The sequence below is a fragment of the Gordionus sp. m RMFG-2023 genome, chromosome 2, assembly GCF_954871325.1.
Source record: "Gordionus sp. m RMFG-2023 chromosome 2, tfGorSpeb1-WG-v2, whole genome shotgun sequence".
NCBI lineage: Eukaryota > Metazoa > Nematomorpha > Gordioida > Chordodea > Parachordodidae > Gordionus > Gordionus sp. m RMFG-2023.
In genome coordinates, this window is record NC_088776.1 from 35,333,891 (window position 1) to 35,361,762 (window position 27,872).

The window sequence follows — 27,872 nt, forward strand, 5'->3', positions numbered from 1 at the left end:
TAAGATTTTGGGGAAAAGATAGCACTAATCGCTGGGGATCATGGAACTTTTTTTTAAAATTTTACAAACAATTTAAATTTCCAAGTAACCTTTAACTTTTTTGTTGTATTTTTTTAAATTTTCAAGTTTTTTATTTTAAATTTATTATAAGATCTGCTTGGCCTCCAGAACAAAAAGTAGTATTAATTTTATAAACCGGGCAGGGCTAATTTTTAAAAGATAATTTTAATATATCAGTTGGGAAATTGAATAGAGTTCAATATTCATTTACAGTTCATATTTTCAATTTCCCTCTGGAAAAATCGGTAAAATTATTCAAAATAAAGAAATTTTAAAAATGATCAAATATCCGAGCCGGGTCAAATAAAAACCCGGGCAGGACTTAAATTTATTTTTCATTGATTTTATATATAAATTGCTAAGATAGAAAAAGCAAGCACTATATAAAGAAAAAATTTATAAGATATAATTTATACAAATTTTTATTCAAAAATTAGTTAATATAAATATAAATTTAAAGGTATATTCTTTTTAATAAAAATTTTTTTTCAATATTGTTGATAAACGGCTCGATTTTAAAAAACAGCTAACTCAATATTTTATCCGGAAATAAATTACACAAGCCTAAAGGTTTTACTCATAGATAGCATAAAGAATTATATATAGAAGACTGAGTATTTAGCGCCGAAAAGGAAAAGAAACAACTTATTAATTTAATAATAAGGGGTCAAAGTAGGATTTTTATTAAGGATCAGTTTTAAGCTCAATATTCTTTGTGATAAAAAGAAAAAGTTACAAATGACAATGAACCTTATAAGCAGGTTGCTACTCTCTCCTGTTATTGCCATATTAATATGTGCATGGAAAAGGTTTAAAGACTATTTTTACCTATTTTAATCTAAAAAGGTGCATTGAAAAGAGAAGATCATTGTGGGTCTGTCATCTTAGAAATAACATGATAAATAAACAAATTGTGGATGCTTTTTGTGAATCTCTTTAAGCAGTTTATAAATTATTTCTCTACTCAATTTATAAAATTATCAGCCAATGTTATAAAATACACAGAGATTCTAATATCGCTACCAAATAGGATCTCCAATACCACCGATACCGTTTTTGGTATATAATCAAAAAAAAATTTAATTTAGAATATTATAAGATTTTCTCCAATCTCCAATTCCAAGAAAATATTTTTTGATTATTAAACTTTCAATATTAATGCAACTTGTAGTCGTATATTTTATTGTAAAGATAATCAACAAAAATTTAAAAGTAAAAAAAAATAAGAAAAAATAATTAACAACGCTTTCTTTCTTTTTCATTAAGATGTAAATCAATTTTTTTCTTATCGATTCCTGGTTTAATGTTGGTCAATTTTTTTTTAATTTATGAGGATTAATTATTATTTTAGGTAACCGTCACTAGTATAGGTTAAAATCAGAGTTGCCAGATTAATTTAAACAAAAAGCAGGAGAAAATATATTAAACATTTTGGCGATTTTAATTAGCCTCTCGGCCAATACATATCCAAAAAATAATTTTAATTTTGAATTGGTATTTTTTTGAGATAAAAAATAAGATTTAACAACTAAATAATTTTTAAAAGTCTTTCGAGAGCCAATATTAATGATAGCCATCTTGTTGGAACAATTTGTAGTTCGGTCCATTCAATATCTTGAGAATACATAAAAAAATTTAAAGCACCCTGTTTGTGGATCTGCTGAATTCGGCGTAACATTTCATGGCAATTATTTCTATGTCTATTGATAATTAAGCACGTCCATTTCTTCCTGCATTGTAAATTGTATGACACAGGCAACCAATGTGGATAATATTTTTATTCAAAATTAATAATCCCGTCATTAATGCCCTTTTTCAAAATTCACACTCGCGTTAAAGGTACAAAAGGCTGTCCCATTTAATAGTGAAAGGTTACAATTTTCAAAACTCTGCACAAGCATAGACGCAATACCCTCAATTTCCCTGAGTCCGATAAAAAATTAAAAGGTAACTTGAAATACCTCTTTCTTTATAAAATAGCGCGAATATTTTGGTATTTCCATTATTTGATTCATCAGTTAATTGAGAAAAAGGCTTTTGTTCTTCCTACATATTATGCTTTTGGCTATTTTTGAATCAGGAAGAGTATATGCAATAAGTTTATACAGAAATCTGTAGACAAATAACTAAGTGAATGTTTTATCATGAGATAGATGAATGTCGTTTAGGCTATTAAGTATTATCATCAAAAATTATTGATTTAAAAGTATGGTTGGATATTATTTGATAATTCCTTATTTTTTAATTTTTTAAATTGGGAATATGTTTATGCCTTGTTAAATGTTTTTTTACATCATGGACTCCTCCATGGCTGATATTAAATTTTGTATTGCATATAATTCAAATTGCATTTAAAAGCTTCTCTGACCCAAAATGGAATTCCAGGTATTCTGATTCTGATATTGCGATTTAGATTTTTTTGGATGTTAAACTTGTCTTTAAACTCTAAATTATATATAATTTAAATTAATGGAATAAAAGAAATTAAATATCATGAGAAAACTTTATTTAATTAATCAAAAATTATTATTAGGCTATATAAAACTATTAAAATTTTATAAATTGCTTAATTCTAAAATATCATTTTATATAGATTGATTTCTAAAAATTATATAAAATACTTACTTCGCCCGTATATAATAATCATTTTGATCATCAGAATCAGATTAGGTAATTATTATATGATTTATCATACTAATTTATTTTAAAATAAAAAGATATTTAATATAATTATTTTATTTTAAAATAAAATAAAAAGATATTTAATATAATTATTATATTTTAAATTGAAAGTTTTAGAATAGAATATTTAGAATTCTTTGTTTTTCCTTTCTCAAAATATGGAATAAAAAAATAAACAAAACAAGATGCCCTTTTAAATGTATGATTGAATTAAAATAAAAAATGATAGCGAAGTTTCTGGTTAGCTATAATATAATTATTTTCTATTATAAAAAAATTAGAGAATCTTTTTTTAAGGAAAATCGGGAGAAAGCGTAAATCAATAGACGACGTGTTTTGGCGTAAACTAAAGTAAAAAATAGGGAGATTACGCCAAAAGTGAAAGATCTGACAACCCTGGTTAAAATTAAAAATATTGGCCGATATCGACTAATATTTGGTGAGTACCTATGAAAATATCTCGCCTAAAAATAAAATTCTTAGCTTGAAATATACATTATATCATAAAGATAAATTATAGGTTTATTATTAAACAACTGAATAAATAATCATTATTTTTTCGTTGTTTTAAATATAAAATTGCTAATAACTTTATTTTACCTTAAATTTATTTTAAAAATGTTTTCAATAAAAAAAAATTAAACCTGTTCCAGATGCCCACGCAGACAGTATGTTTCTAATAATTACGAAAAAATAATTGTATATAATTTGAAATAAAAAATTAATGTAAAGGATAAGATATAAAATTAAATGTTGTTTACTTGTGATAATAAGAAGATAGACTGAGGAAAGAATAGTCGCCTAAGCCAGTGCTCAAGCTAGCAAAAACGACCCCTAATAAAAAAAAATATAATATAAATAGACAATATAATTTGTTTTCTCATTGCATAGTGTATATAAAAATAAGCATTACATATTTAAAACTAATATGCTATGATTTTATTAATAAAATAACTACAATGCTCAAATTCGTTAAAAACATAAACATATGTTATGCTCACGGCCCGATTTGGCTAGATTTTTAAAAACGGCCTGAATAAGATTTTAGCAAAAATAATATTGTAAGATTCAAAATTTGACAAATAGAGATATAACCCTTTCTCAGTACAAAATCTCCAGTCTTACATAAAATTATTATGGTGAATCGGGTCGTTTTTAAAAATCGGCTCAAATCGGGCCTTAACACTATCCTCAAAGATGGAAAAATATGGATTTAGACAATTTATAAATAAAAAACCAGGCAGAGCCTGGCAAATTTTCAATTTTTCAGAAAATTGGGGAAAAATTATATATATCAAATGTGATGGTCGGAAAATTCGTGGAAAAAAATTAAAAAAGACAGGTATCCAATTATTAATAATAATACAATATCAAACAATTGATATATAAACCAGTTGTTATAGAAATAGATTGCCAGAGGAGAGATATAAGAGCTGAATTATATTAGATCCGGGCAAATTTTTAAATAAATTATAACGGGCTGTGCACAAATTTAACAGCCCGCAATATCCAGATCTCTAGTTTAAATAAAAATAAGGTTTATAGTGTTCTGTTATTCTCATTATATTAATTTATAGTTTTCATGATATTAAGTTAAAGAGTGGAAGGAGTTGTGTAGGTTGAAATATTTAAACGGTGTTTGTATGAATGATAAAACCTTATAATTCAATTTTACCTCGTGTATGCTTAGGCATGTTAAATAATTTGCCCCTATTAATGTTATATTTTATTTTTAGATTATAAAAGTTAATATGTTTCTGGTGAGCATATTTTTATAGAACACCACAGTTGAGGTATTCCAAGGCTATAAAATCCAACTTTTTGATGAATAATTACTTCCAACACATTTAGTGATGCCCTTTTATGATCAAACTTTGTAACCCAGGTTCAACCTGTAAACTTTCAAGCATTTTTGTTTTATCATCTTTAATTCACATTTATTTCAATTTTGAATAAATTTCAGAGATATAAAATGCCGATTTGCTTTGTCTCCTATGGAAGCAATTTCAGGATTCAATTTATATTTTTTCTTAAATTTTGCTTTGTAGATAACATTTTATTTACTAGGTAGGAAAACAAAATTGGAAAAAAAAGTTAATTATTTTAAACCAGGGATCCAAACCGAAACGAATATCGGTTCGGTTCAGATAAAAATAACGGTTCAAGGTTCAGGTTAGGTTCGCAAAAAATAAAAATAACGGTTCGGTTCGAACCTCTAAAAACAGGTTTGAACACTTTTGTATTCAAACCTACATTAGGATTATGTATTTGTATAAGGAAAAAATTTTTTTATTTCATAATTATAATAAAAACCTTCATTTTTATTAATTGCACATTATAAAATAATATTTAATATATAAATATAACAAATAAATATATCAATGATTAATTTCAATATAAACAATTACTTAAAATTTTTTTATTAAGCCGCACAATTAATATATTTTTAAATTCGTCTCGCTCAAATTATATCTATAAGGAGAAAATATAAATTTAATTGTTGAAAAACATCTTTCCACACATACTTGGGTAGCTGGCATTGCCAGTATGATATCAGATTTGATGTGTCATTTATAATACTATATGTAAATAATTCATGTGGCATTATAATTTATAAGCTTAAAATATTTAAAAAATGTTGTAAAATGGCTTTATACTAAAGTTTATAAAAATTGACTGATGTTTATCAATCAAATGTGATTGAAAATAATTTTAAAACAATTTGAATATAATTAAAATTTTTGCAATATACTACTGCGTAATCGGCTAAAAACTACGCCTAAGCCTAAAAATCGGCTAAGCCTATATAAATCTGCTAAAATTAAATTAGTCAAAATTCTGCATCGATGCTTAGTATTAATTATTATTTATTTATTTTAGTAAAATAATTTATTTTATTTATATTTAATGTAAATATTTTATTATTATCAACAAATAAACATGATATGATTTAATATTTTTTATTTATATTATTATATTTTGAAATGAAAATAAATTTATTTATTTGATGTTATTTTAATAAAAAAAATAATATGCTGCTGGTTCCACGTTAATTCGGCGCGGAAAATTCGGCGCACGACAATTCGACGCAGAAAACTCGGCGCAACGTCAATTCAGCGCGGCGACAACTCGGCGCAACGTCAATTCGGTGCGGCGACAATTCGGCGCAACGTCAATTCAGCGCAACGTCAATTCGGCGCGTATCTAATACAGTTGCAATTTATTATAAATTTATTAGTATAAAAAAAAGGATGATTAAATAGAATTGATTTTGAATGTTGGTCATATTAATTATTTCTTCGTATTTTTTTTTACAAAAATCTCAATTTTATTTACTAAATGTGTAATATCAATAAAAAAAAATTAACAACCAATATTTATACCGATTTCCTTGCTGGACAAATTTACCAGATTATAAGGTAGGGGAGACTGGGGTTAGTCGGACCGATTTTTATAAAATTGGCTATAGCTCCTGGTTTTTTAGATAATATAAAAAAAATATATGATTAGATACTTAAAACTATACTCTATAAAGGTTCCTTATAAAAAATTTTAAGAATATAATCATTTTTTTTTGAATTTTACTTTTTGTAAAAAAACAATTTTGTCCAACAAGCCCCAATAGCGGGTAAATTAAGGCAAGTTATATATAAAAATTGAAACTTAATTTTGGTTAATTTAATAAACATTTTGTATTTTTTTCATTATTAACTGCCATAATTGACGTGTATGGTTTAGCAAGCCCTGCTAACTCTAAATTTCTGGATATAATAAATACTCATAAAACTTTCCCAAATTATAAAAACTTCATCAATATTTTATTTCTTAAATAAAATTTTTAATAATTATTGCAAAAGATTTTTTGTCTATAGACGTAAACTAGTCAAAACTATATTATGATAAAATTTTAACCTTCTGGTGTATTTAATTTTAAGATGAGATTAAGTGGTTTGCCAAGCCCCGGTACCTAACCCCAGTCTCCCCTATTTTGATTAGTAGCCAATATTATGTAAGCGAGATTTTGCATTAAATGTAAGAAAAGTTTGGACTTCTATCTCTAATCTTACATGTTATTATGGCTAAAATCTTAATCGACCCAAATCGGACGTTTAACAACACTAATGTTGATCCAATAAAATTCAAATTAAGACTGATTCATTTTTTAGATTTATTAAAAATCCTTAAAATAATTCTATTAATCATTTTAAATATATATTAAGTTTAACTAATTTTTTCTATTATAAAATAATCAAAAAAGAATTAACGCACAAAGGCAATTTCATGGCTGTTTATGATTGGTATTTAGGATTTATGCTAAGAAATCATAATATCTCATTTATGTCCAAAATGTTTATTAAATTAACCTAAATTAAGTTTCATTTTTTATATATAATTTGCTTCAATTTATAAGTATTATGATATTTTTAACAATAAAATTATTCTATACGTATCATTATCATTGGCGTACGCAGCGGGGGTGGGGGGGGCAGGGGGACAAATCTCCCTTCCCCCCAAGCCAAAAAATGCAGATGCCGGATAAATTTTTCAAAATTGTTATTGTTTTGTATTTTATAATATTTAATCCATTCTCTTTTGTTTTAAATATATTTAATTACATTCATTTACTAAGTTATTTTATCAATTAATTTCGATTTCAAGTTTTTCTTGCCGAAATATTTGTCTATTTTCTAGTCAAATAATAATTATGGACATAAGAAATTTTTTAAACATACTGATGATGATGAAAATCCTAGTCATCTTACAAAAAAGCAAAAAAGTACAAATAATTTTATAACATTTCATAATTAGCCTAGAAGTAAAACATAAGCTTCTTAAAAAGGTAATAAAGATACCTAAGATTAATATTTTATTTAATAATAGATTTATATTCTACCCCTCAAATTTCACACAAACTTTATGTGCTAATTGAAAGTTAAAATTTCAAAACAGCTATTTTACTAGATGGTTGTGGCTAGAATTCTCTACCGAGACAATGTAGCTTATCGCAAGTTATGAGTCCTGTTAGTTAAGTCAACAAGTACAAAGATGCTGGATAAATCTTTGACAATAAAACAAATTTATCACAAACGCGGTGAACCCATTATTTCTTCAAATTAATTGTGGGGATATGATTCCCATTTTATCACATATTGACAAAAATAGGATTAAAATAGCAAAAGAAAATAGAGATCAAGCTAACTATTGAGGCTATACTATATTGTGGATTGCAGGGCCCGTAATTACATTGTCATTGGATTCAGGAAGCTTGAATTTCAATAATAATTATAATGAAGGTAATTTTCGTGGTCTTGTAAAATTTTAGGAGATTCTGTAAACAGAATTATTTCTGAAACTCCTTGTCCAACAAGGAGAAAGACATTGCAAAAAGCTTGTCCAACGAGATGGAGTCTTTGCCATCAAAACAGCTTCTATAGAGTTAGAAGAGTTGATTATTATGCTCTTACTGAAAAATCACACCTGAAGGAGATATATCCTCAGAAGCAAGCATATCATTGGTTTCAATACTTACTTTTTTTCTCATTAGAATATATATTATGTATTTTTAAAAACATAACATAGACTTGATTGAAATGATGAGAATAGCGGAGAGCATATTATTAGAACTCAGAGAAATTAGGGCTAATGTCTTTGAAGAATTTCATATTTTATATGTTATTTTTGAGTCAAAAGCAGAGCTATATGAGATTAACATTTGCTCCCTCGGCTTGCATCGAGGCAAGCTTATCGTCCTAACATTAATATAGGGTCAGTAGAAGAGTATTATAAAATAAATGTCTTTATCCCTCTCTTAGATACATTTATAACCCAAATAGAACGGGTTTTAATTCATCAGGTAGGACTTAGCAGTCTGCAGATATTACTTCCACAAAAGCCTTACCAACCTTTAGTAATAGAAAAAAAATAAAATATTTATCAGATTTTTTCATGAAGATGTTAAAGTATCTTATGATGCCTTATTAGCTGAATGCCAACTATAGTATATAAAAGATTAACTATGGTTGATATAGTCCCAAAAAATGCTATGGATGCTTTGCATCATTTCAAACATCTTTAAGATTATTTTCCCAATGTCTAATAAATTATATATATTAGCAACACTTCACATTAGTACTGCAACTAATGAGAGAACATTCCCTTCTTTAAGAAGAATAAAAACATACCTAAAGGAGTACAACTTCTGACAATATATTGAATGGTTTGGCCCTTTTGAATATTCGTAGGCATTTGAGGCCAAGCACAGATGAGATAATTGAACAATAAACCTAATCTCAATGAAGATTGGATTTTACATATAAATTTATAATATACTTCTTAATTATTTTATGTGCGAATTAATATTTTAATTATATTTTTTCATGAATACTTTTTAAGTTATTACATACAAAATACAATTATTCCTAAGAAACTTGTGTAATAATTTATATTTCCAACATTTAAATTTATACTTTATATATAAATTTTAAAGGCTTAAATTTAAATTTCTATTTTGGGTCATTTATTTTATAGTGATTTCTGATTTATATGCTGGTTATATTTATTTATTTATAATTCACATTTATATTATAGTTTTTCATATGCCGCCGGTTATATCCGTTTAATATTTTTTTAATTCACATTTATTTTATAGTTTTCTATATGCCGGTTTATATATTTATTTTTTATAATTCACATTAATTTAAAATTTTGTATTAGAAATTGTTATTAGTCCTAAAAAAATTTATGCTTTATATTTTTAAATAACAATGATTTTATTTAAAAAAATTTTAATCCCCCCCCCACACCAAATTCCTGCGTACGCGCATCATCATTATTAATAAATAAAAATGCATTTCAATTTATTATGGCTAAAAAAACCAATGATTTAGTAATAGGAAGCCCCTTGAATTTGCCTCACCCCACTATTGGGGCTTTTTCGATATTATTTTTACTTTTTCAAAAAGTAAAATTTAAAAAAAATGATTATATTCTTAAAATTTTTATAAGGTACCTTTATAGAGTATAGTTTTAGGAGGTATCTAATCATATATTATTTTTTATATTATCTAAAAAAATCAGGAGCTAAATTTTGTAAAAATCGGTCCAACTAACCCCAGTCTCCCCTACCTTATAATGTGGTAAATTGGTCTAGCAAGGAAATCGGTATAAATATTGGTTGTTAATTTTTTTTTATTGATATTACACATTTAGTAAATAAAATTAAGATTTTTGTAAAAAAAAATACGAAGAAATAATTAATATGACCAACATTCAAAATCATTTCTATTTAATCATCCTTTTTTTATACTAATAAATTTATAATAAATTGCAACTGTATTAGATACGCGCCGAATTGACGTTGCGCCGAATTGTCGCCGCGCCGAATTGACGTTGCGCTGAGTTGTCGTCGCGCTGAATTGCGCCGAATTTTCCGCGCCGAATTGACGTGATACCTATGCTGCTATATTGTAAAAATGTAATATTCTTTTTAATATAATTTATTAGTGATTTTCACAATCTTCTTTATAAATACATCTTTTATTGAGGAATTATATTGTAAATTTTATTAGATAAATAAACAATCTTTTAGGTGAAATCTTTTATAATTTTTTTATCATTTTTTTAAAATTATCTATTTTTTAAAATGAGGTGGATTTTATGAAACTTTTTTGATGATTTTATATGATCTTTTTAAGGATATATTTTAATGTGACAATTGTCATAATCGTTATTTTATAAGTTTTTTGAATTTTTTTGAAGAAAATAGGTTAAAATAAGTATTAATAACATGTGTAAATATAAATTTAGTGAAGATGTACCAATGAAAAGTGACAATTGTCATAATCGTTATTTTTAAAGTTTGAATTTTTTTGACAATATGTTAAAATAAATATTAATAACATGTTTAAATAAAAATTTAGTGAAGATGTACCATAGAAAATTGACAATTGTCATAATCGTTATTTTATAAGTTTTTTGAATTTTTTTGAAGAAAATATGTTAAAATAAGTATTAAAAACATGTTAAAATAAAAATTTAGTGAAGATGTACCATAGAAAAGTGACAATTGTCATAATCGTTATTTTATAAGTTTTTTGAATTTTTTTGAAGAAAATATGTTAAAATAAGTATTAAAAACATGTTTAAATAAAAATTTAGTGAAGATGTACCATAGAAAAATGACAATTGTCATAATCGTTATTTTATATGTTTTTTGAATTTTTTTGAAGAAAATATGTTAAAATAAGTATTGATAACATGTTTAAATAAAATTTAGTGAAGATGTACCATAGAAAATTGACATTGTCTTTTTAAAGTTTTTTGAATTTTTTTGACGAAAATATGTTAAAATAAGTATTAATAAGATGTTTAAATATAAATTTAGTGAAGACAATGAAAAGTGACAATTGTCATAATCGTTATTTTTTAAATTTTTTTGACGAAAATATGTTAAGATAAGTATTAAAAACATGTTTAAATAAAAATTTAGTGAAGATGTACCATAGAAAATTGACATTGTCATAATGGTTATTTTTAAAGTTTTTTGAATTTTCTTGACGAAAATATGTTAAAATAAGTATTAATAACATGTGTAAATAAAAATTTAGTGAAGATGTACTCTAGATAAGCGACAATTGTCATAATCATTATTTTTAAAGTTTTTTGATTTTTGTAGAGGAAAATATGTTAAAATGAGTAATAATAACATGTTTAAATAAAAATTTAGTGAAGATGTACTATAGAAGAGTGACAATTGTCATAATCGTTATATTTCTTTGATGTAAATGGGTAAAAATATAGATTGTAAAATTAAAATTGCCTGAGTATATGCCATATAAAAACATATGGTAATAATAGATTCTTACCCAAAAACAGGAGCAAATTGGCATTTTATTACATCCGTTCATCGGTTCAAAAATTAATATGCAAAATTTATATCATAATATCTAATCCTAAGTTAGAAATTATTATTTTTTTACCAATTTTCACCAGACAATCTTGTTTAAAATTTGGGTAAACTTTTTTTCCTATTTTAAAATCAATATCGATGCAAGTTAACTATTTTCGTCAAAAAAAATCAAAAAACTTTAAAAATAACGATTATGACAATTGTCACATTAAAATATCATCCTTAAAAAGATCATATAAAATAACATCAAAAAAGTTTAATAAAATCCACCTCATTTAATAATAAATAGATAATTTTAAAAAAATGACAAAAGATTTCACCTAAAAGATTGTTTATTTATCTAATAAAATTTACAATATAATTCCTCAATAAAAGATGTATTTACAAAAAAGATTGTGAAAATCACTAATAAATTATATTATAAAGAATATTACATTTTTACAATATAGCAGCATATTATTTTTTTTATTAAAAAAACATCAAATAAATAAATTTATTTTCATTTCAAAATATAATAATATAAATAAAAAATATTAAATCATATCATGTTTATTTGTTGATAATAATAAAATATTTACATTAAATATAAATAAAATAAATTATTTTACTAAAATAAATAAATAATAATTAATGCTAAGCATCGATGCAGAATTTTGACTAATTTATTTTAGCCAATTTTTAGGCTTAGCCTCATTAGGTTTAGCCGATTTTTAGGCTTAGCCTAATTAGGTTTAGCCGATTTCTAGGCTTTACCTAATTATTAGCCGATTTTTCCACCTAAAATCTCGGCTAAGCCGTTTTTTAGTCGGCTAAAATTAGCCGATTACGCAACACTATATACTACTAGTAATAACTTACGCATTATTTAATACAGGGTTGGCAAGTTGGTCAATTGACCAGTCAAATTCAGTCAATTGACCGGAGGAGTATTTGACCTGTCAAATACGGTCAAATACTCTAAAAAATTTAAAGGAAAAATAAATTAAAAATATGTTCAAAAAAGGAAAAAACGATGTAAATATATGTGATCACAATGTTTACTTATTTTTTGGGTCCACAATATCAAGAGGAGAACTCACTAGTAGTGAAATTAATGAAGCATATGATATAATTCAAGAATTAGCTATTTTACAAGGTAGTGATGACCAAAATATTTTAAGTGATATAATTAATTTCAGAAGCAAAAACAGCATGTTTAATATAGCAAATTATGTGCAAAGTAGTAATTTCCAGAATCAATCAATTCCGACCTCAAGTTAATATATTAAACTTTGTCTACCCTGCCCATTAAGAGACTAATTCCTAGTTCTAGTTTTTCTTTAGAAAGAAATAGGTCGATTTGGGTTAATATTCTTATGGAAATAGAAATCGATTTAAGATCTAAGACATCAGGAAAATTGATTAGAAAATATTAAAGAAACTGATAATATTGAATATGAATCAGAACAAGACTCTGATACAGATAGCTACACGTTAGTTATTGAATGACAATGAATTTAAAAAATTAATATTATAGATTCATTTTACTATTATATTCAAAATAAAGTTAATATTAACTTAAAAAAACATATAATTGAATTTGACCACATTTGACCGGTCTATTGACCGAAACGTATTTGACCGGTCAAATGCACAACCCTGATTTTATAAGCATAAAATTATGAGACTGAAACCGGTTCAGAGGCATTTTAGCGGTTCGGTTCAGGTTCGGCTAGAAATTTTTTTAGAGGTTTGGGTTCTGTTTAGGTTCGATAAAAATACCGGTTTTAGCGGTTTAACAGTTGGGTTCAGGTTCGGTTTGGATCTCTGTTTTAAAAATTTCGGTAAGCTTTAAAAAATAAAACGAAATTTAAATGTAGAATATTGAGGTGGCAAATCGTTACATAAGTCTGGTTAAAGTATTTAAATTAAGAAGGAATACGGAGTAAAGATTCCAAAACAAGCAATGTTTGCAACATCTAATAAAGTTCTACTAAAAAAGATCACTAAATGTTAAGGAAATAATTATGCGTCAAGAAAATATACTTTATCTTTATCGTCTTGGAAACATCAAAGTGTTCTAAAAAAATATGTTGACGAAAAAAAATGAAACTTATGAGATAGAGTGGCAAGAGAATTATTATGCTTAAATATAACAAGAAAATCGTTATATAAGAATTTTTTTAAAAATGATAAACACTCAAAAAGGTGTAAAAAAATAAATAATAGGTGAAAGTTATAAAAAAAATAAATAAAGCATGGAGGAGATAAAGTAAAAAAAAAAATAAAGCATGGAGGAGATAAAGTAAAAAAAATACATCAAAAGGAGAAAAAAAGTTTTACATTGAAGAAACTTAGAGCTGTGCAAATCCACAAATCTTTCATCGATCCAATATTACTAAAACCTGATCCTATATTTATATTGATTTTTATTTGCCATCTATCTTTGAATCAATGTCATAAAAATATTGTTAAATATCTTTGCCAATCCAAAAAATTAATATGATATATTTTTAAAAACTGTACTGCTGACCCTTTAAAAATTTTGCACAAATTTACTGGCCAATCAGGTGGCCTTTTAAATTTTACGAAAAGTCTGCCCAGGCCCACTACTTTTTAAGACATTATATTTTTAATATCCGCTAATTTTTTTCCTCCTCAATGTCAAATAAGGCTCTTATATCTGTCCACTATGGGTATCCATTTCTATAACAACGATTTTATAGATCAATTGTGTTTGATATCTGTATTGTACATTTGTAATTGAATCGTATCATAAATAACTTGTTTAATTTTTTTGTGAATTTACTATATTATTTATAGATTTAGTATTTTGTCTAGACAGCCATAAAAATAAAAAGAAATAGGCATATTGAAATTTATTTTAAAATGGTTTTAATCAAATTATTTGAAATTCAAAAAAATATATCAAAATTTTAATGACTGGTAGTGGGAAGGCTTATCAAAACTTAAAAAAATAAGGCTGGGCTGAATGAAATCATTATGAACTGGGCTGGGTAATTAAATAATTTTATTTTCAGGCTGGGCCTGACAAATTATACATAAAGAATCAGGCAGGGTCTTACAAATTTTAAGGTAAAACTAATTATTGGTTTAAAAACATTTACAAAACTTTGGCTAAGTGTGCCCATAATTATATTTTGCACAATTTGTCTGGCATAGCTCCGTTTGTAAGCCTCAATTCATGCTGGCTTTTAGTTTTGAAGCTAGCAGTTGTATGATAACTAGCTTGTAAACTAGCTAAATTTTTAGTGTAATCAGGCAATTTGTGTATTACCAGTAGTCAAAATCGTTCTATTTGCATCGATTTTTAAAATGGCTAAATCAGTATTTTATCCAGAAAGATATTACACAAGCCTGAATATTTTGCTCATAGATGGCACAAAGGTTTGGACATCTATTATTGAAATTTCGAGGCTTAGGCAATATTTTTCTTGCTACTAAAATATTGGGTTAGACTTTTAAATCACTCAAACGTAGCAATTTTGCAATTAATGGTCTGTAAATATAAAAATTATTCAAAAATTCATGATCAATGGCAAGTATTCAGGGTTGGGCAAATTTTCAGAAAATTGTATTCGGATACAGATACAGATATTTTATAAAATTTTGTATTTAAGACACAAGATACTTTAGAAAAATTTCAATAAGATATAAGATACAAGATACTTGTATTTTTTTTAAAAAAAAGTATCTAAGATACAAGATACTTTTTTAATAAACTTTAAATAGTCAAAATCAAAATGTATAAAGCTTTATTTTCATATCTATAATATAAATTTATAAAAATATTTAAAATAAATTGTAGAAAATAACAAATTTATTATAAAAGATAATGCGATATTCCATTTAATAATTATATAAGTAAATAATAATAAATCAGCATCATATATCAACATTATTTTTTAATATTATTAATTTTTCAAATGATTTATCGTTCAATCTTTAACGATTTGGTCTATTAACCATATTAGCAAAGCTAAATAATCTTTCAACGGGGGCCTAAGAAGGTAATATTGTGTTATGTTTAATAAATATTTCTTTTATATATTTATAACTATTTAACATATTTATACTCCGCCTGTCATCTTTCATATAATTTAGGACCTCTATTTCAATATCATTTATTGAATTATTAGAATTGGATGTGGTACTTTTAAGGCAAAAGTAATCATCATCTTCATCGATTAAAGATTTTGTTGAATTATTAATTTCAATATTATTTTTAAAAACAATTAAAACTTCATGTAATAACAAATCCTGAAAGCATTTTTTTTCTTTTTCACCATCAATCTAACGATTTTTAAAATCGGGATGAGAAATTGCCAAAAATGCACTTTTAAAATTGTTATCAAAATCATATATATTTTTTAATCTTTTATTTAAATAATTTTCTATGGCAATAGCTAATGGTTTGCAAAATTGTAGATTGGTTTGAATTAAATTTGTAATTTTTTTTAACGACATTTAAAATTAGAGCTGATTCTTCATAATAGCAGTTGATTTCACTCTGTATTTTGTAAATCGCTATAGCCAATGGAGCCATTATATTGCAATATTCTTCTAAATATTGAATTTCAATATCTCTTAATTTAGGAAATTCTAATTTTTGACATAATTTAGGAAGTTCGCCTTTAAATTTTAATAAACTATGAAGACTATCATACAAACTATTCCATCTAGTGCAACTGCTTTGATAAGTTCTGCAGTTTTAGGCCTATTATTTGCATTCCATAGCTTAGTACATTTAGCTATTTCAGGATGATGAATTTTAGAAATGTTAGGAGAATCCTTAATAGCTCTCTCGACATCTGTTGTGGCAATTAGACTTGTATGGCACAAACAACGAATGTGTTGAGGCAATGTTATTGAGGCTTCTTTAGACCCTTAAACAAATAAATAATTTTATTTGAATAAAATTTTTTACTAAATTTACAATATCATAATAAATTTTAAAGAAGTATTTTAATAATACTTTCAATGATTTCGAATTCTATACATTCATCATCATTGATGTCAAAGTCATTCTCTACAGCTTCCATAGAATATCCAAACTCCTTGAAAGCTCAAAGTTAGAGCCGTTATCTGTAACAGTTGCTATAACTTTTTCGTCAATACCAAAGTCACGATGAATTTCTTTATTATGATCATCTTGAAGTACTTCAAAAAATTTACGATTAAGTATGCTTAGTTTAAATTTATTGTTATAATTTTCGGTTGAAGAATCTTCTGAAGACGAAGATAAACATATTATTCTATTTTCTTCTTCCATAATTTTAAAATAGACAGATATAAAACGATTCAAATATGGTAGTTCTAATTGTTAGCAAATTGCTATATGACGACCAACGTCATATATCAAAAATTATCTTAAAATATCTAAATTTTGATTAAATTTTTCATTTAAATCTTAAAACAATATCATTTTAAATTTTAATACTATTTAAATTAACCAATATAAATTTTTTTTAAAGTATCTGAATTTTTTTGAATACAAAGTTGGTTAAGATACAAATACTTTTAAATAATATGTATCTTAGATACTGGATACAAGATACTTTCCAAAATTTTTAAAAATAGATACAAATATCCGCGATACTGCCCAACCCTTCAAGTATTCTACACATATTGGAATACATTTTTGGCAACTAAAATATAAAAATGGACTTTGATAAATGATCGTGCTATTCCCAGCCTAGCTTAATGTTCATTTAAAAAAAATTAAACAACTAGAACTTAAATCATTTAGCACATTTTTAAATGTAAATAAACTAATTTTTCAGGAATATATTTCAGAAAGCTAAATACCTATCCTAAAAATTTTCATTCTATAAGATATTCTATTATTTGAATAATGCAATAGATGTTTTGACTGATTATGTGATTTAACCGTACTGTATACAGTTGAAAATAGGTTAATCTATAAACTGAGTTATTTGTTGCTAAAAGACCTTCAACTATAATAAAAAATTGAAATAGTATAGATTTGAGGAATAAATCAAAATATGATTAATTATTTTTAATTTATCATATAATTTAGAATTGGTTGAATTTAAATTACTAATTTTAATATTTTATAGCAAATATAAATTAAATATACCTAAAATATTTTCCCAAGTGCTGTAAGCCACAGAGACAATCAATAATGATAAGAATCCAAACATAATGACAAATGAAATTCGAATGCTATTTAATATTTTTATTGTAAATAATATTATAATCTGTGACATAAAATTAGGTAAAAGAAAATTCTGACCTAATACAACTTTTACAGGATTTTTTTTTAAATTGGATTATATATAATATTAATTAAATAAATTGGTTTCTTAATTTTCTTTATGGTCAGTCTTACTTCCCAATACTATGTAATAATACAATTATATTTACTTAATAATGGTTTAGAAAAATAGTGACTAGAAAATTTAATTCTTTAAAATTAAGTTATATTTACATTTAGAGCATGTTAATAATTTTTTAGGAAAACTAATCTTGTGGTCTACTTACAAACAATATTTATAATGGAATACATAAATAAATAAATATAACAAAAATACTTACTTATAAGAAATTGCAATCAAAAAAAAAGGAGCCAATAATTTTAAAACTAGCGTTGGTAATATATCTGCAAGTAATATTGCCTAAAAAATTAAAATACATATGAAAATAATCTTCATCAAAATATAGCAACTTACCCCAGTTGATATAGTGTTACATTCATAAAGTGAGGAACGTTTATTAATCACTGTAGAATTAGATAATTGCAACTTTGGTTAAAAAATGTTAATTGTTTTTCATATAAAATAATTTTACTTTTATTTGTGGGGGCTGATACTTAATACTGTGTGCTGTAGATGATTCTAAAATATCATGAGCTGCACTCAACATAACTACATAAGCAAAATTATTACATAGGCCCAAAATCCTATCATTTTTAAAAATATATGTAAAGGTATTATCCATAGATAATAAAACTTCATATATATATATATTTAAAATATTAAATTTTCTCCAATCTGTACCAGCTTTGAATACATAATCTGATATCAATTCAAAATCATTAAATTATGTTGCTAAATAATTTTTTAAAACTTTTAATTTTAAAAAGTTATTTATTAAAAATTTAGTGTTGTTAAATGGCTCGTTTTGAGCCGATTTTTAAAAACGGCTAACTCAATGTTTTATCCAGAAAAATATAATACAAGCCTGAAAATTTTGCTCATAGAAGGAGCAAAGGTCTATACATTTAGTATCGAAATTTCGAGGTTTAGTCAATATTTTTCTGGCGAAAATATTGAGTTAGCCGTTTTTAAAAATCGGCTCAAAACGAGCCGTTTAACAACATTAGAGTTTGTAACGTAATAAATTATTAAAAACTTTCAAAAGATAATTAATAAATTTATTTACCAAAATGATATAACATTTATTCCAAATGAATCGGTCCTTAATTTTTTCAATTTTTCCGAGAGAGTTTGCATCTTCTCTGTTGCTAAAAACATCTTCAACGATAAGAATTCGTTTGCGCTGAATTCATTTGCCTTTTATCTATTAATGATAAGATCATGTTTGATTCGATCCAAAAAAATCAATAAAATTTGAATAAATGAGAACACATTACTACACAAAATATATAGGTTAGTTCTAATTTGTCGAGGTAGAAATAAATAGGTAATCTGGTTGGCAAAACCTTAAAGGGGAATATTGTTCCGGTTATTTCAGTATAAAAAATAACATACAATTTACAACTTCAAGATAGAGAGAAAGGATCCTTGTGAATATAGTGTTGTTAAAAAGTCAGATCTGGCTCGATTTAAAAAACATCTTCATTAAGATTTAGCCAAAATAATATTATGCAAGCCTAAAGATTTTGCCAATATATGGAAGATTTGCCAAGTCTCGAAGCTTATTTAACGTTATTTTTGCTAAAATCTTAATTGGACCGTTTTTAAAACGTCAGAGATTTTTAACAACACTAATAAATAAATATAGGATCTTTTTAAATAATGTAAATATCGTATTTCATAGATATTTTTGGGGGAAACAAAGTTTCAAGTAAGATTTGATATAAAACTTTAAATATATTAAAAATTTTCCATATGTCATCGCTAACGTCATATCATAACTACATTGTCCAATAGTACATTGTTTTAAAATTTGGCGTGGGTGGGAGTTATAATTTTTTTTATATGATATAAAAAAAATATGCTATTATAAATAATCATCTTTTTTTATTTATAATTGTTTATAATATATTTCAAAATATTGTCACAAATTTAACACAATAACTATACAAAAAGTATTTATCTAAATATGAATTTTTCCATAAATCTATTTCTTCGTATTCTTTAGCTGTATTTTTTTCATAAAAGATTTCATCCATCTCGCGATGATTGCTTTTCCATATTTTGATATATGAATCTGGAATCGGCTCCGATATCGAAGGTTCATTAAAATTTAACAACTTAAAATTTTTAATTTCACACACTGCATAATAAAGTGTCCATTTAGTAAAATATGTTATCGAAGACCAACAATTGTTTCATATTTGTTTAATTTGAATATCAATACTTAAAAAAGGTTCATTTATAAAAGGACACTGAAGAACTTGATAAAAAAGAAATATCATAACTTATTATATCTTTCAAAGTCTAATTTATCTTAAAAATATACCTATATGAAAATTTTAAATTCCAATCTAAACATTTGAAAGATTTTTTTAAAATTGGACTATTATTTGCCTTTAGTGTTGTCAAATCCGCTCAATCCCTACCAGTGGCGTAGGAATTGGACCCCCTCCCCTAAAAGATTGATAATAAATGCTTGAAATTTAAAAAACAACTATTTTTATGTTTTTAATTTATTATAAATAATAATTTATCTCCAGTATTTGATTATTTTATATTTTTTTAAATAAATTCTAAATTATTTGCATTGCATAAAAATTGTCTAGTTTGTCATATTTTATTTTATAAAAATATATATATATGTCAATATGAAAAAACAATCATTAGTTTATTCCTATTTCAACAAATGTCAAACAGAGACACAACCGCTACATACTACTATGATTGAGGATTTTTATTCCCCTTATTGATACATTTTTATTTCAAATAAAGGAAAAATTTAATATTCATAATTTTTTTAAAAAACTTTTATTCTCTTTTGCCAGCTGAGTTTATTGATTACACTTGAAACACGAGAGGATCAGAAATTCAAACCAAACCGAACCCGAAGAAGAAAACCCGTGTTTTTGTAAAAAATCTAAACCCGAACCGAACCTGAACCCAGTTAAAGTTTTAAAAACCCCAAACCTAACCCGGGTTCAGTGTATTGTTTAAAATCATATATGATATTTGTATAATTTTATACAAATATTAACAATTTAAATGAGATTTTATAATATTTTCAAGTTTCCAATTAAGTGAAGTGTTAATATTTAAACAACTTTCTTTATTCATTTACGCCATTTTTAAATTTTTTTAAATTTATTCTCAAAGATTCCTATTAAAGTGTTAATAAATTTTGAACAATTAAATTCATTTACGCCATTTATTTTTAATTTTTAACTTATTCTCAAAGATGAGGAAAATGAAAGTGAAGAAGTCATAGTAAAAATTATTATTGGATATTGTTACTTTAAAGAATACGTCTAAATAAAATTTTTAAATTGTTACATGACTATGCTTTGTATTTTTAACTATATTTTGCCTATAAATAAAATAAAAATTTATTTTTTTACACTAAATTTAGGACTAGTTTTATAATTATGATTTAAATATAGAATTTTTTTTTGTCAATTCAAAAATTTTCAAACCAAAGCTGAACCCGGAACCAAACCCGGATTCAAAAATATTACCCTGAACTGAACCCGAACCGAGCCCACCTATTTTTTTTAAACCTTAACCCGAACCCTAACCAAAATATGGAAAATATTTTTCCGGGTTCGCATCCCTGGAGAGGATTTTAAGAAAATCACAGAGTTTTACACTGATGATTTAGTAGATTCATATGATAAGTTACTTTGTGATGTCGAATTTTGGTATAAAAATATTGACAGATTAGAATATTCTTTGAGACCAAAAAAATGCTATGCAAGCCCTTTCCATGTGTAATTGCACTTTAGATCTGCCTAATATCAAAACATTATTAATTATTTTAGCTACCTTACCAATTACCTGCGATAATGAAAGGTCTTTTTCAATTTCAAAAATGTTAAAATCCTATTTAAGAAATACCACTGCACCGGTGAAAAACGTTTAAATTGATTAGCCATATTAAATATTTATTAGATGATTATTCTAGATAAAAATTGATTCTAGATGAATTAGCAAAATCTCGGAGAAAGTAGATCTCTCTTTATATCAAATCGAAAAATTGTAATATGGTTTTATTAGTTTTAATATATAATATATAATATTTATAATCAAATTTTTTCGTAAAATGAATTCTTAGTTATAACATTTATATAATTTTTGTATTAACTCTTAAAATTTATGCGATTAATACTATTTTTTATCAAAGTACTGTGTATTATTTATATTTGATATTATCGTCATATTTTGATAATATTCACATTTTTTAAATACCATTATCTGTATAAAAATTACTTTTATCTTATCTTGTGTAATTGTAAATTACATTTTTTTTAAAATGGAGTTTTTATACATTAAAATTTTTAATATTATAATTTGTATAAAATATCTAAATTCTGAAATTTATTTTAAATAATAAAAATAAATGTATGATTAAATAAAGAAATGTTATATGCTAAAGTATTCTTATATAATTTTAATGTATTAATATAAATATAAATTGTATTTTGTTGATTTGATTTTAAGCTACATTTTTGTAATAGATTAAATAGATAAACGATTTTATAAAAGTATATATGAATATATATTACCTTATTGTAAAAACATATAATATATTTTTATACATAAATAAATCACTTCATTTCATTTGGCGTGATTATTTTTATTAAAAAAAAAGAGAGACGTATTAAATAAAAAGGTTAAAAATATATTATGCCTAACGAAGACTCAAAGAAGATATCTGAACAAAAACGAAGAAACATTAACTTCTACTCAATTCCATATTCTAGAATTCGTCAAAGAAAAAGTTAATATTTAGGATTACCTATATAATATAGAACTCATTTTCAAAGTAAAAAATATTGTTGACCAAATAAATTTTTTATTAGTATACACAGGTACTTATAATTTAATTAAAATAAAAATTTTTCACTACCCAAATAATTTAGAGAGCATTAATTATTATTTGATAGTTAAAAATATTTAAGGATATCTCTAGTATTTTCCTATATCGCAATAATTTTTATACTTTAAAAAGAGGCGGTGAAACTGTTATCCATTTTTCGATCAAATTGAAAAGTATTTGCTCCTTATGTAATCTTAAATCCCCGGGTGATGAACTTTTAAGAGATATTTTTAGCTTAGGAATAGAGTTGCCTGAGTTGGATAAAGACTTCGGTCTAAATATATCGAAGACAATATTACTTTTTAAGATACCGTTGCGTTTAGCGGTCGCGCTATTGGAGAAGGAAACCCAGGCAGATGTTAACAAAATATTAAACATAAGCCGACGCAAGGCTCTAAAAATTGGAATAATAATTATAATAACGTTAATAAATACAATAATAATAATAATTATAATGCTAACAAATTAAACTATAATAATTATAGATCAAGTATTAAACCTAATTCCATAAAAAAAAAGTCATATGCTTCCATGCGAAAAGGCAAACCACATAGCTAAAGAGTGTAGAATTCATGCCATACAAATGATTCTACCATGGACACCTCACCTGTCATTTTCTAATAAAGCTACCATCGATGCGAAGATAAATGGGTTGCAGTTTACTATGGAATTTGATATTGGTGCTGCATGTAGTGTGATAGATGAGGTTACCTGGAGTCGTATAGGCAAACCATCATTTTCGTTTGCATATATACTAGTGGGATATAATCATATCAAAATCGAAGTATTAGGTAAATGTTTAGTGGAAGTCGAAGTAAAGAATATTTCAAAATTTTTACCTATTTGGGTAGTTAAAGGTGAGAATTCCCTTATTTTTGGAATGCCCTTTTTTAGAGAATTTGATATAAAAATTTCGGAAGAAGTTCGGATTAATAATATAAATTATTCCAGTTTAATTACTATTGTTTCAAAATTTCCGCAAGTTTTTAAAAAAAAATTAGGACAATTAAAATTACAGGAAGCCATTATCAAGATACAACTGAACACATTGCCGCGCGTTACCGGCAAGAAGAATTCCATTTCCGTTGCTTCGAACCGTTGAAGCTGAGTTAGACAGACTTTTAGACGAAGGCGTTATGGAGAAGGTGGATCCAACAACAACTCCAATTACTGGGGCTACGCCAACGATTAATATCTTAAAGAAATCCGGTGCCGTGTGAATATGAGGAGATTTTTATTTAACAATCAACAAATATTTTGCGATAGATAACGATTTGCTACCAATTTTCGTTGTCCTGACAAATAGGATCGCGGGTGGTATATTTCAACGATAGATTTAAGAGATGCATTTTTATAATTCGAAGTTAGTCCAGAATATAGGGAGCTTTTAGTAATTTAATCATGTCGGTTATTACCAGTACCAAAGAATCTCTTGACTAGCGCTCCGATAATATTTCAACCTTTATGCAAAACCTATTAAAGGTAATTCCTATGGTAAAATTTGATAAGGCTGGACTGACAACGAAGATCGATAAAATTAAAAGTGGAGAAAAGTCAGTTACTTATTTAGGTCATGTTATTGACGAATTCGGAATTCACCCTACAGTAGATAATAATGCCTACAAAAATTGTAAAACACCGTCAAATGTTAAAGTACGTTCGTTTCTTGGAATGGGGAATTACCTTGTCTCGTTTATAAAAAAAATTATATTCTATGTGCGCTTTTACACCGACTAACGTGTAAAAATGTTAGTTGGTTTTGGTCAACTCAGGAAAATGAAATATTTAATAGAGTTATAAAAATATTATCAAAAGAAGATACAATAATTCCTTATTCAGCCGATATTCCTGTCTTGATTTCTTGTGACGCTTCCAAAGATGGTATAGGAGCTGTTAATATACACCGATTTTATACTGGCTAGGAGTAACCGATGGCTTATGCATACCACCATTGATCGGGAGGCTTCGGCGATCATGTTCGCTATTGAGAAGTTTCATCAATATATTTATGGATTACATTTTATTTTTGTTACAGATCATAAATCTTTAAAATATATCTTAGGTGATAAAAGAGACCTAAATAAAATAACAAATAACGGTTTAATACGGTGGGCGACGAAGCTATTAAATTACGACAATGAGATAATTCATAGACCTGGTAATCAAAACAAGTGCCGACGCTCTGTCCCGTGGGAGTAGAGAGAGAAAAATCTAATGAAGTTACAAAAAAATTCGAAAATGAAATTAGAGAATTAAAAATTAATTTAATATAAGATTTATCTTTCACTCGCAGTAAAATTGTAAGTGAAACGAACAATGATATGAATCTGAAAGAAATTATTAAATTAATTAAAAATTTTGTATATTAATAATATAAATAATTATTCGAAGATTTTTTAAAAAATTTTTTTAATTAAAGATAATATTTCGTTCGAAGAAAGATTATTATTTTATAATGATAGAATTATTATTCCTGATAATCTAAAGAAGAGGTTTTGAATGTTATTCATCAAGGATATCCTGGTATAGTGAGGATGAAATCATTATATAGATACTATGTTTTTTGGACGAATCTTGATCATGATGTTGAAGAGTTCGTTAAATGCTGCAAGAGTTGTCAGGAAGAAAAGCCTGGAGTCGGAGTAGTGCCGTTATACAATTGGAACATTCCTACCCGAACTTGGGAACGAATACACCTTGATTTAACAGGCCCCGTATCTGGAAAGTATTGGTTAATTTGCGTAAACGCTTTCACAAAATGGGTTGAAGTTGCAATTTTAACACATATTAATTCGGCGAGTGTAATAAATAATCTGTGTTTTTCGCTAGATTTGTGTTATCTCGCTACATTGTCTCAGATAACTGTACTAGTTTACTGGATCTGAATTCAAAACGTTTCTTTTTAAAAACAACATAAACATTTTAGATAGGCCCCTTATAGCCACAAATCGAATGATTTGGCTGAGCGTTATATACGTACGATAAAACGCGTTTCTATGCTGGAAGGAGAGGTGGGACTCTGGACCAGTTAAATTTAGCGAATGTTTTAATTACTCACTGAAATACTCCAAATGCAACTACCTGTAAATCCCCTGCCGAAATAATGATTGGAAGGTCGCTCAGGACGACGTTAGATAAATGGAAATTATCTACGAAGGAAAGGATTGAAAACGCATTATGGAAACAAAAATATTATAAAGAGTGGAACGTTGAGCCCCGTGAATTTGAAGAGAAGCAAAAGGTTTGGGTAGAAAATGAAAGGACTGAGGGATGGCATGAAAGAAAAGGGGTTCAACGGAAAAGTGCAATATTCTATGTTGAGTCTGAAGGTATTGTAAAAAACAAGCATGCCGACCAACTGAGGGATGCTTATGTACAAGCTAAGGAAATACCCATAACAATGACTGAGGATTTGGACAATGCAGAACACAATGGAATACAACTCTTAAAAAAAGAGTTTCGAAACCCCCATTACGTTATCATGATGAATTCAATTTGTAGTGGGGAAAATTGTAATGTATAAATATAAATTGTATTTTGTTGATTTGGGTTTAAGCTATTTGTAAAAGTATATATGGATATATTTTCTTATTGTGAACATATAATATATTTTTATACATAAATAAATCATTTCATTTCAATAATAAGTAAAATCTTTAATGAAATACTCTGTAAAATTTGTTATATGCTGTTATTTTCATAGAAGGCAGGTAAAGTAAAAGAAAAAAATTTATTTTAAATCTTTTATTTAATTTATCTTTATTTTTATTACTATTACTACTGAAGATATTGAAAATTTTACAACTATATATTTTATTATTTTAATACTATTTACATATATACAATTTACAATTTGTTTTAAGGTTACTTTAAGAAAAGTTATTTTAACGTTTTACACATACAAATACGATATCTTTTTTTAAAGGTCGCACAAAAAATTTTTCACAACAAGAAAAAAAGATCATTAAATAAATTTAAAAGAAATTAATAATATATATAAATTTCAAAGGTTATTAAAATATGCAAAATTTATATATTAACATTTCCCTCTTCTTTTTTTTTAATGTCTTCTTTCCTCAGGTTCTTATCTTCACTTCCAGTCATTCGTTTCTCAATTGCTCCATTAGTCATTTGTTCGTTAGATTGTTTGTTTGACCATCTGATTATCGTTTGTTGAATCGATTAATCGAACATCACGAAACATCGTTGGTTGTACGTCGTTGGTTGAACATTGCTTGTTGATTTGCTGTTTGTATTGATCATCCCATTTCTCTTTCAAAATTTTACATATATTTTTTTTTTACAAAATTTTTATTTATTTATAACAATCATTTTCTATGTCGTAGGTCATATTCTCGCTTTTGAACTTGAAATTTTGAACTTGACTTTGAATTTTTGAATTTTGAACTTGAACTTGTTCACTTCTTCCCCCTCTAAAAATTTTCATTTGTTTGTAGTAGAATTTTCATTTGATATTTTGTTCGTTGTTTAGCCTGAGTCATATCATTTTCATTGATTTGTTCTTAGCTTGTTATCCTTATCATCTAATCATTCGCTTGAACATCATCTTCACAATAGCTTGTTCATCTCGTTATTTATTATCATTTTTATTATTTATCAATGTTTGTAAATATATATTATGATCAATATATCTCAAATAAAATAATTTTTGGAATAATTGAAATGATAGTGGAATAAATAATTTATCAGAATCATTCATAAGAATAAGAATCATAATTTGGAATATAGAATAATAGAATATTTGGAATTGTTTCATTTTATATTATAATTTTTTATTTATTATTTAATTATTTTTATTTTTAAATTTTACTCCTTAATTTTTCAATTTAAACAATTTTTTTATATCATAATTACTCTTCAACTTGTTCTTTATAACAAAATTTCTCTTTCTCCTTCCAGTTTCAACATACTATCTCCATATCGTACTCTTAATCTCTCTTTCAACATCACGATATTTAATCACCTTAATATTTGTTTTAATTTTCTT

General features: G+C 25.7%; 1 protein-coding gene across 1 annotated transcript in view; it reads right to left on the reverse strand.

Moving 5' to 3' along the window:
• Positions 1–19,251, reverse strand: part of LOC135923180 (battenin-like) — a 31,733-nt gene extending 12,482 nt beyond the window's left edge. The window contains exons 1-7 of the mRNA XM_065457787.1: positions 19,055–19,251; positions 18,461–18,572; positions 18,343–18,414; positions 18,209–18,288; positions 17,751–17,836; positions 3,504–3,576; positions 3,387–3,418 (exon numbers count right to left, since the gene is read on the reverse strand). Coding sequence (XP_065313859.1) covers positions 3,387–3,418; positions 3,504–3,576; positions 17,751–17,836; positions 18,209–18,288; positions 18,343–18,414; positions 18,461–18,572; positions 19,055–19,146 — 547 coding nt within the window. The 5' untranslated portion in view covers positions 19,147–19,251. The remainder of the gene's footprint in view (positions 1–3,386; positions 3,419–3,503; positions 3,577–17,750; positions 17,837–18,208; positions 18,289–18,342; positions 18,415–18,460; positions 18,573–19,054) is intronic.
• Positions 19,252–27,872: the final 8,621 nt, after the last annotated feature.